Genomic DNA, 10,505 nt, shown 5'->3' with positions numbered 1-10,505 from the left:
GTATAGCGCTTAGCAATAGCGTCTGCTAAATGCTATGTTGGTATAGCGCTTTAGACTTAGCATAGCTAATGTTTATGATTAGTGCTTTTGGGTTAGCACAGCTACATTTTTAGGTAGAGGTGCCCACCACTGTTAATTAGCTTCACCTAAATTAGCTTAATCATCCAGGAAATAAAAAGAAATGTTTGTTTGTTCAGCCTGTGAACAGCCGTCAGGTCTCTGTGTTTTCCAGATCTGTCTTTGTGGCCGGACCGGCAGCAGCAGCAGCACACCTTCTCCAACCTGACTCCCAGCACTGAGTATTCTGTGCTCCTATTGGCTGACGATCTTTCCTTAAGAATCATCCCCGTGGCCACGCTTTATGGTGAGATGTTCAGCCTCGAAACTCAAATGAAAGAGACACCTGCTGGTTGTTTTTAGTCGTGTGAAATTAAAAAGCAACGAGTTGATCTGAGCAGTGAAGACCTCCTGGTTGGTTGGAGTTTGGACTGTTTATGGTGACTGTTTTTAGATGAGGGAAATCCGACATTCCTCATTGGCTCGATCTTCATGCACCACCTGCTGGTCACAGCCTGGTACTGCAGCAACATGAAACCAGATCTGCCAAACTAAACCAGCATCTCAGAGGATGAAGCTGTTGGAGCCGATTTGATGTTCTGGGATTCTCTCTTCCTCAGATGAAGTTCCAGCGGTTGCCACGGTGACTCCTCTGCTGCTCCTGGTCGTCACGGTGATGATCATCTCCGTCCTCTCCAGAACTCTGTGAGTCACTGGAGACGAACGTGAAATCTGATAATACTGCTCCGTCCGTCCGTTGTTTCTGTTCAACAGGCTGAAATGCAGGTTATATGTTATATTAACATTTATTTATACGTTTCTAAAATGAAAACAAATTTAAAAGTTTCTTCTTACTGAACAGTCTTTGATTCTGTTTATTAGTTTCAGGCGTTTCTGAGCCACAGAAACTTGAAGCTCCTCAGTGAACTTTGGTTTGTTATTTTTCACTTTACTGAGAAAAGGAAGTTCAGATGTGAAGGTGACAAGATAATTCAGCTTTCCTCAGGATTTCCTGTCACTTCGGCTCTTAAAGGACATTTTGCTTGTAGAGATCGTGCCTTCATGTGTGTATATTTGTGATTCTGAGCATAAATGGCCTTTCTGTGCAGATGCAAGTCGTACTTCTTCCCGACGATCTCCAGCCCTAGAAAAAGCACAGCAGGCCAGTGGCTGCTGAACCCCAACCTGAAGGTGATCTGACTTTTATTTCGTTTTTGTTTGGGGAGGAGTTCTTCCTCCAATAATAGATTTTACAATCCAAAATATATGCAGTAAAAAATGAACAAATTAACTGGATTCTGCAAACAACTAGAGCAAAAGTAATAATAAAATGGTGTTTGGGGGCAACATGGACACTTGGCCACGCCCCTCTGTATCTTTGCTCCGCCCACTTTGGCAGAATTTTAATCTGAGTTAGTTTGGGGGCGGAGCTACACTTTGTGGTACGACTGAAGGAATAAAATAATACAGCAATAAACTTCACAGCTTTTGACTTCACTCTGTTAAAGCAACAGAAAAGCCAATAACAACGCAACTGATGGGTATTTTTCTCCAACCTTCATAAAAGAAACACAGACAACGTATATGAATTTTATGACCAAGCTTTTGCAAAAGGAGAGACTCAGCAAGCTGCTCCTCCAAGCCGTTCACTGAGCGTCTGAAGACCTTTGGTTACAGCTTGTCTTTTGTTATCAAGCAGAAACAGGGAGGATGGGTAAAGAAGACAGCAGAGATAAATTATTACTGCACACAGGCAGTTTCTAAGATAGGGAGTATTCCGGTTGATCAGGAGGCACCTGTGGAAACGTAATTTAAGGTCTGGGAAACACAGTTAACTGTTTCACATGAAGACAAACAAGCTGATGGGACCTCCAGGTCAGTTTATACAAGAGAACACTTTAAACTGAACATTAGACTGAATATGAACTAAAGTAATAAAATGATAATACCAAAAAATCTCTAACAGCAACATCCAAGCAACTAGAAACGTAAAGGTTCTAGTTGCAAGGTTACCTTAATGTAAGGTTAAAGCAAATGAGAAGTTTTTAAACATTTAAAAATCAGCCAAACTGGAGGAGCCAAACGTCTTTGTTGTTTTTCTCAGAAATGTCCGGAGAGGAACTTCCTGGACGTGGCCGACTTCCAGGTGACGGACATTTTAGGGGAGAAGCATCTGATCCTGGTCCGTCCAAACGACCTGCGTCCACCAGGTCTGCATAAGGACAAGTCTCTGCCACCAATCAGCAGCCTCTCAGTCAAACTGGACACTGTGGAGGTTACTGGTACCAAACCAATCACAGGACACGACGTTCGGCCAATCACAGAGCAGCAGCTGCTCTCTCTTCACTCAGTTTTTACGTCGGAGATCGGAGGAACCGAAGTTCCTCTGCTGCAGGAACAGGAAGAGAGCGAGGAAGACGTTTATCCACCCCATCATCATCATCATCATCATCATCATCATCATCATCATCATCATCAGGAGTTCACGTTTCGGTTTCCAGAACTCCTGACGGACTTCCTGGAACAACCGGAACCAGTGACTGGACCGCTCGAACCGGTCCCTGAGGTGGAGTATCTAACAAACGGCTGCTTCAGAGCAGAACCAGCAGCTGGATCAGAACCAGCAGCGACAGTCCCGCATTAACTCAGAGGTGGAACACTGACCCCTGGTGGTTGAAAAATCCACGACGACGCAAACAGAAAACGGTTTTAATGAACCGTCGTTATAAAGATAAAAACATCTGAAATGACACCTTATGAAAGAAATGTATTCATTTAAGATCTTTTATTTGTTTTAGAGATCAAACATGTGCAGCACTGGTTTAAATTTGATGCAGGAAAAATGAATCAGAAAAAAGTTTGACATTAATAAAAACAGTTTTATGAAACAAAAGGACTTAAAATATTCAATCTTTTTCTTTTAACTGTTGCTTCTACCCAGCTGCGTTAGTCAAGGTAAGTCAGGGAATTTATTAAACATTTTTGCAAAACTTTTTAAGGTTTACTTCCCTGGAAAAATTACTTTTCTTTGCTGATGACAATAATCTGTTTCTCTCCAATCTCCAAAAAGCTAAGCTAGCAGATTTCTTCTTCTGTGGTTTCCGTTTGCTTTATGTAAATGTTTGTTTCTCTTCGTGAACCAGGAAATAAAAAGTAAAACCTGTGTGGAGGTCAGTGTATAGTCCAGCAGTTGATGCGTTTCATTTAAAATCAGATGTTTGAACGTTCGTTTCAGCAGCAGGTCGTCTCCTGGACGTTTCGTGTCAGAGGTTAGAGTTCATGCAGATCCAGTGCCTGACCAGCTGATGGGCGATTGTCTGTCTGGGAGGGACGACGAACACCGAGCGGTCTCCCCTGAATAAGGAATCGATCAACTGGAAACAGAAGGTGAAAACTCAACGTTGTGAGCGAGAAAAACCTGCAGAGAGTCGGAACCTTCTGTCTGGTTCTGGTTTCAGAGGAGGAAGATGAGCTGAACTGGACCTGCTGAGACTGAAGCTAATCTGAGGGCAACGATCCAAAAAGCACCAACAAAAAGCCATGAACTGGTAGGCGGGGCTAGGTCCAGCCAGGTGTTTACAGCTGAGTGGTTGCCATGGAGATTAAAGGATTTCTCAGACAGAGTCAAAGCAACACTCCATGTTTGTTTCTGATGAGGGAAAAAATTTATAACAAGATGGAAAGATGGAACAGGTTGACTTTACAGGATACTGGCCCTTTAAAAATGAGTAAAACTGGTAATTAATAAATCCATTTCAGAAAAAACCAAAACAAACTCAATCATTTCCTTTTGTCTGATTTATCATTTTTCTTTCTTTCCTACCAAAAACTGGATGGCAAAAGTCTTCGGTCTGTTTTTGGTCTCAACTCAACGTTTTTTTTTTAAAGGACGATTTTGTTTTCATAATTCTCTTTATTTGCTTTTTCTGTTGTTTTGTTTGGACATATTTTTATTTATTTATGTCGAACAGACAGAAAAGACAATCAAGAAAAAAAACAAACAAAAATAAAACAGAACGAAACAAACGTAAGAAATAAAAATGTAAAACGGTTCCAGTGTGAAATGTTCATCAAAATTAAAGTTTATTGAACTTATTACAACGTCTGGGACAATTTATCATCCAGTAAAATCTGTGACGGGCCTAAAAGAAACGTCTCTTAATGCCGTCGGGATTGTTTGTTGCTGACCTGTTGCCGTGGAAACCACCGCGCCTCCTCGATCTCGTTCCCGTCCACCTTGATGTCGGTGGACACGGCGGCGGCGAGGCAGCCGACCATCAGGTTGGAGGGCATGGGCCACGGCTGGCAGGAGACGTACTGGACCGGGCCCACCTTCACGCCGCTCTCCTCCTCCGTCTCCCTCCTCACCGCCTCCTCCAGCGTCTCCCCTGCAGCCATGGAGACGCGCTCAGACCTCAGGGTGTGTGTGTGTGTGTGTGTGTGTGTGTGTGTGTGTGTGTGTGTGTGTGCTGCCGGCTCACCAGGCTCCACGAATCCGGCGAGGCAGGAAAACATCCCGACGGGGAAAACCTTCTTCCTGCCCAGCAGACACTGGTTTCCGTCCGGGTGGATCACCAGCATGATGACCACTGGGTCTGAAACGGGTTTACAACGTTCACGTCTGATCAGACGTAAAGTTACTTATTTAAGCTGTATAACATCATATTTTACACTGTGTTCAGTGTTTACCTGGAAATTTCACATGTTGTCAGTAGATTAACATTTTAAAGCAGGAGAATTTTACAGGTGTTTTCATTGACGATCAGATAAATGATCCAGTTCTGATTGTTGGTGTTCAAGCGCTCCCTCTAGTGGTGAATAAGTGAACGTCAGTTCACCCAATCAGACTTCATGCTGGTATTATTTTGACTTTGTTTTACTTTCTTCTCATATTTTTATGACTTTGTCATATTACCACTTTACTTTTGTATTATTTTGTCTTTACAGTAGTTTTATTACTTTATTCTCATATTACAACCATTGTTGCATGACTATTCTTATATTATTACAATTTTTTTCTTGCATTATCTCACTTGCTTATGGAGCTCCACAGGGATGTGTTCATGCTCTGTTTAGTTTGAACATTAACTTTAATCACTCACTGTTAAAGTGACAGCATCACGGAAAATCACATTTATGATTTTCCATCACTTTATAATGTTATTCCCTCATCAAAATCTTGATTCTTTCATGAATGTTTGAGAAATACTTTCGTCTCCATGCCAACCACTCAGCTGTGCAAAACACCTGTGTGAACCTAGCCCCGCCTTCGAGGCGCAGCTCCTCCTCCACTCAGCTCCTTCAGACTAGCCAGTAGCAATTAGCAAACAGCTGCTGAGCTCATTGTAGGAGCTGCTTTTCAGAGCAAAGCTGGTGAAGACATTAAAGGGTTAATAGAGGAGCCATGTTGGGATGACTTCATGAAGGCGGAGTTTTTAAAGAGACAGAGGCCCAATTTCAAGGTGTTAAATTATAAACTCAAATTTCTTTTAAATCATCTTTGATCCATTTCAAATGTTTACAATAACTAAGAACTTCTCCTTTTCGGCGCTGGTCTTTTATCTTCTTTGACTGAACTTCCTGCTGATGTTGGTGTTTGAGCAGCAGAGCGGCAGATCCGTACCGACTCTTGGGTAGCACGTGTTGTGGACGCCCTGCAGGCTGCGGCACCCAGAGTTCAGACAGCTCCGCTTGTAGCCGCCCTCCTCCATCTTGGTGGCGCCGCCACACGTCGGGCAGAAGCTGTAGCGGCTGTGCCAGGCCAGCACCGACCGGGCCTGCGCCACGACGCCTGGAGCCGCACGGAGGGAAGCATCACCGCTCAGGAAGAATCGGCAGGAAAACCAGGAAGAAGAAGAAGAAGAAAGTTCCTCACCTGCCTCTTCCTCGCTCAGCTTCAGCAGGTCTCTGTTGGGACTCCTGGGGAATGAACAGTTCTTTTCCCTGCAGCGCTCCAGGAGGGCAGCAGCGTCTTCGTCCGTGTTGATGGCGAACCAAACCGGAGGCTCAGAGAGACTCTCTGTTTTCTCGGAGGAGGAGGAAGAGGACGGGTTCTTCGTCTTCTCCATTCCGAGGAAGATCGTCACGGTTGAAGGTTTCAGCAGGAGATCCTTCACTTCCTCATACCTGAAGCGGCACAGCTTCATGTCCGTCTGCTGCAGGTAAAAAAGGTCAAATAAATGACTGAGATGAATCTGAACATGTTGGGTTCAGATTTCTGACCTGAACTCAACAGATTTGTCCAACCAGCTGATTTAAATGCTAATTAAGTTGTATTTATAATTATCTGCACTAATTACCTCTGTGTTCCCTGAACAAACACTAAAACACATCAAATGTGACTAACAGAGGATGAGAAAACTAGCTTTAGCATGCTAACATCAAGCCTTGCTAGCTAGTGCTAGTAGTAGATATTTAAACTTATTTTAGTTTAAAAATCCATTTATTTGTCGTAAAGAAAGCTATGAGGAAACTGTTACATTTGAACATTTTCAACAAGTTTGAAAGCTAAAACAATTAACTGTGTCAGTGGCAGTTTAAGATCTTTTTTTTTTAAATGGTGGAACAAAACAAATACATTGTTTATTACATTAAGCTAAAAGTGCAACATCTTACTTTTTAATTTATTATTAAAATAAGACTGAAGGTAAAGTATATGTCTTTATGCTATCACAGGAATTGTTATATTTCAGCATTTTGAGCAAAATGAAAATCTATTAAAGTTTTCTTTAGCATGCTAACGTTAGCGTTAGCATGCTAAATCTACCCTTAACAATGTGTTTTAGTTGATTTCATCCGTCATAAATAGAAATCTTTGTATCTACTTGTATTACTTGGATGAACCTTTAATCCAGTATATATTTGGTCATTGTGGTGACCTTCTGCGGCGTCGTATTGACCCGATCAACCCGTCGAAGCTAACCCGTTAGCCTCGTACCGCTTCACTGCCGCCCCCCTGCTGCGTCCTGACCATGGGGCTGAGGTTGGAGAACAGGAGGTAGACGGTCTCCGAGTCGCTCTGTTTGGCCTCTAACCAGACCTTATCGGTTCTCTTCCCACTCTGCCGGTCCAGCGTCTCTCTGCTGAAGTAGTTTTCGTGCGGGTGGAGGTCGGCGCCGGGCAGGACGCCGGGCAGGACGCCGGGCAGGCCCGCGCGGCCCAGCAGGCCGGCGATGTGTCTGTGACCCCAGAACTTGGCGATGTCGTAGGCAGTCTGTGATGAACTGTTCACAGAGAACCTGTCACAGCTGGAGGACAAGAAACAGATTAGATTCAGAAGTAAACATCTGTGAAAGTTTACAGCATTTTAAACTAGAAACTGAGTTTGGCGTCTTTAGATTCGACGTCTTGACTCAGTTCTGTTCTGAACAGTGAATCATAATTAGAGATGCACTGATCAGATATTAATATCTGTATCTGTCCATTATTGGGGAAAAAATCCAGATTGGTATCGGTGATCCATACGGTCAAATCTATTCAATCTAGTTCTATACTTTGTGCTCTGAGTGACGTCATGCTTTTCTATTTATTTTATATTTAAATTTCCTAACTGAACTTTCTAAACCAACAATTTGTTGCCGTTTATTTTTACATGTTTAACCAAGTTGGTCAACTTGTTTGTTTCTTTATTTTACATTTGCTGCTAAACTCCTAATTGCTCTGACTGAAAAAATTTAAATAGTTTTAATTTGTTTTGAAGCTATTTGTGTATTTCAGTGATCTGCATTGGTGCAGAGTTATCAAATAAATGTGTAATTTAGGACATTATGTCTTTGTTTGTTAAAAAAGAAACATTTAAAGTCCTTCAGTTGTTATCGGTATCGGCTGATGCTAAACCTCAGATATCGGTATCGGGACCGGACGTGTAAGAAGTGGATCGGTGCGTCTCTAATCAGGATTATTGCAGGTGAAGGAGCAGCGCTTCACCCGAGCAGCAGCAGCTTCTCCGCCACATGGTGGTGGCCGTTACGAGCTGCTAGCATCAGCGCCGTCCAGCCGCTGTGTCCCGTCTCGTTGAGGAGTGAAGGGACGTTGGACAGGACGGTGGACACCTGGGACAGGTCTCCTCTTGCTGCAGCGTCCAGAAACTTCTCCAACATTTCCTCTTTGGCGCTCAGCTGCAAACTCGTCATCTGGAAAAACCAAATAATCTTCTGTGAGACGTAAACCAGCTGCTCTAATCTTACTAACAGCTTTATTTATCAGTTACCTTCAGTCACCGATTCGGTTTCTGTGGGATTTTGAAATGCAGATGCTTCTCAGTAAATTAGCAAATCATTTCTCAAAGCTAAATGTTCGGTTTCAAAACTGAATATTTTAACTAAACACTGAGCTCCAACTACATATTTAGTTAGCAAACTAAATATTTAACTCTAACTAAATATTTTATTAGCAGGTTAAATATTTAGCTCCACCTTTTGTGTTATGAAGCTTAAGTTTTCAAACTGAATGTCTGAAAACTTATTGCCACAACATTTAGCTTGTTAGCTAAATATTTAGCTCCCACTAAATAAAATTGACTCACTGCGGTCTTCATCGTAGACCTCAGTGTCTGTGGTGAAAGCCATAAAAATCACATTTATTTACTAAAATGTCTACAATTTAAATTTTATTTAGTTTTCATTTTTGTAAGTCGGAATCATCAGAGTTAAATAAGTATATAACTCTGTTATTTATCTATTTTTGTTTCAGTGGTACAGAAAAAAAAGGAAAATAAATAAACTTTTAATGAAGAAATAATTTGACTCGAGTCAAAAGCCGAAAGTCCTCTGTGCCTTTAAATATGTTCTCCCTCTCCTATTGGACCAGAGGGCCGTCAATCACAGCGAAGCCCCGCCCACACCCGGAACCACTTCCTGCTTCCTGGAAGTTAGAAACCTCGCATGTATTTTACCGATTCCTCTGGTTCTCCAACCCGCCTGGACACAGAACCACCGGGAGGTTTACGGCCCACCAGGACTTCAACTCCCGGAAACGACCGCCTGTAGTTTCATTTCCAGGTAGAAGATGGTCGCAACGCGGCGGCGTCTGCTCACCTTGCTGTTCGCCGCGTCCTTCTTCTGCTCACCTTGCTGTTCGCCGCGTCCTTCTTCTGCTCACCTTGCTGTTCGCCGCGTCCTTCCTCTGCTCTCCTTGGATAAACGGCGACGAGCTGCTGCGTTCAAAGGACAACACGGGAACTGTGCTGCGTTCAGGTGCTGCCTGCACTGTAGGAATTCAGAGTTTTTTCTTGTAATTTTTCTTTTTTCTTGTTTTATTTCTTTTCTTTTCTCCTCAAAGCCATGTCCTCACGTCTCCAGCTTCATAGTTTCGATGTGTTATGCATTTGATTAGTAGTTCTGTTATATTTCTCAAAGTCTTTAATTTTTTACGGCGCTTAAAATAATATTTTTGTGGTTTCCAACCGGATCTGGAACCGAACCAACTTTATTTATAAAGCGCTTTAGCGCAACCACAGCTGATACAAAGTGCTGTACAGTAAAACACAACATAATAAAATAAATAAATAAAAAAGAGGCACAATTAAGCAATTTCACTTCAGACATAAAGTATAAAAATATGCTGCCAAACTTTTCAGCCTGTTTCCTCAAAATATTCTAAAATACATATTATTTTCTTCTATTTATTTAAAAATATATGGAATACAATAATTGTATGAATTTGATAAAAAGATTAAAATATATTTTACTAAACATTATTGAATAGTAATTATTATTATTATTTTAATTTCATGATGTATTTATTTTTAATGTTTCATAGTTTCAGCTGGAGAAATGGGAGCATGTCCCTTTAAATACTGTAACCTCAGGGCTGCATTATTGCTTTATTATATTATATGAAGTTTCTCCGTCTTTATGAAACCAGACATAAAAAAAAAATCAACCAAACTTGTTTTGTTAATATTTTATTAAAATCACCTACAAAATTAATACAAAATAAAAACGATGTTTTCAGAGGAATAAAACGTAACTGAACACCTGGATTTGAACACATTACATTAAATGTTGACCGTAATTAATTAAAACGTCTTCAGTCAGGTGAAGCCAATAAACAGCTTTATATTAGAGAAGTTAATGACGCCGCCGGGAGGAAACCTGGAAACCTGGAGTCTGGAGGAAACCTTGAAACCTGGAGTCTGGTCATGTAAATGTGGAATAAATAATCGGCGACACACACCGGTACCGGTACCGGTGCCGGTACCGGTACCGGTGTGTGTGTTATGAGTAGAAGGTGAGGACACTCTGGTGGTTTCCTCGGACCAGCAGCAGCGGAGGAAGGTCTTTGGACAGCGTTTCCAGCCAGCACATGTAGAGGGCGCTAGACACGGTGCCCTTCCTGGCCAACGGCATGCTTCTGCTCACACACACACACACACACACACACACACACACACACACACACACACACACACACACACACACACACACACACACACACACACACACACA

At 42.1% G+C, this 10,505-nt stretch overlaps 3 protein-coding genes across 8 annotated transcripts in view; 1 reads left to right on the top strand and 2 right to left on the bottom strand.

Annotated features, from left to right (window-relative positions):
* The window catches only part of LOC103470843 (uncharacterized), a 10,365-nt gene extending 7,512 nt beyond the window's left edge, over positions 1–2,853 (top strand). For both annotated transcript variants that reach the window (XM_017306804.1, XM_017306803.1), the window contains 4 exons: positions 233–364; positions 678–762; positions 1,167–1,248; positions 2,162–2,853. In XM_017306804.1, coding sequence (XP_017162293.1) covers positions 233–364; positions 678–762; positions 1,167–1,248; positions 2,162–2,701 — 839 coding nt within the window. In that variant the 3' untranslated portion in view covers positions 2,702–2,853. The remainder of the gene's footprint in view (positions 1–232; positions 365–677; positions 763–1,166; positions 1,249–2,161) is intronic.
* Positions 2,854–2,902: 49 nt separating this feature from the next.
* On the bottom strand, positions 2,903–9,652 carry nudt12 (nudix (nucleoside diphosphate linked moiety X)-type motif 12). Of its 4 annotated transcripts, XM_008419508.2 has the most exons (8): positions 9,093–9,650; positions 7,984–8,189; positions 6,995–7,304; positions 5,933–6,212; positions 5,681–5,848; positions 4,539–4,652; positions 4,246–4,445; positions 2,904–3,431 (listed from the first exon to the last, which is right to left on the bottom strand). In XM_008419508.2, the coding sequence occupies exons 2-8, from the start codon at positions 8,187–8,189 to the stop codon at positions 3,321–3,323; spliced, it is 1,389 nt and encodes a 462-aa protein (XP_008417730.1). In that variant the 5' UTR covers positions 9,093–9,650; the 3' UTR covers positions 2,904–3,320. The 4 variants fall into 4 exon arrangements, with proteins under 4 accessions (XP_008417728.1, XP_017162294.1, XP_008417729.1 ...); XM_008419506.2 differs by having other exon boundaries at positions 2,903–3,431; positions 4,246–4,652; positions 9,093–9,652; XM_017306805.1 differs by having other exon boundaries at positions 2,903–3,431; positions 4,246–4,652; positions 9,125–9,652.
* Positions 9,653–9,945: 293 nt separating this feature from the next.
* Positions 9,946–10,505, bottom strand: part of LOC103470831 (solute carrier family 12 member 2) — a 16,521-nt gene continuing 15,961 nt past the window's right edge. Inside the window, exons 26-27 of one of the 2 annotated variants that reach the window (XR_001776938.1) lie at positions 10,186–10,410; positions 9,946–10,151 (exon numbers count right to left, since the gene is read on the bottom strand). Coding sequence is in view for 1 of the 2 variants with exons in the window: in XM_008419509.2 (XP_008417731.1) it covers positions 10,275–10,410 (136 nt within the window). In the remaining variant the exon portion in view is untranslated. Of the gene's footprint in view, positions 10,411–10,505 lie in introns of both variants that reach the window. The other variant, XM_008419509.2, reaches the window with a different exon arrangement.

The sequence above is a fragment of the Poecilia reticulata genome, linkage group LG9, assembly GCF_000633615.1.
Source record: "Poecilia reticulata strain Guanapo linkage group LG9, Guppy_female_1.0+MT, whole genome shotgun sequence".
Taxonomy (NCBI): Eukaryota; Metazoa; Chordata; class Actinopteri; order Cyprinodontiformes; family Poeciliidae; genus Poecilia; species Poecilia reticulata.
This window is presented reverse-complemented; position numbering and strand designations above follow the sequence as displayed.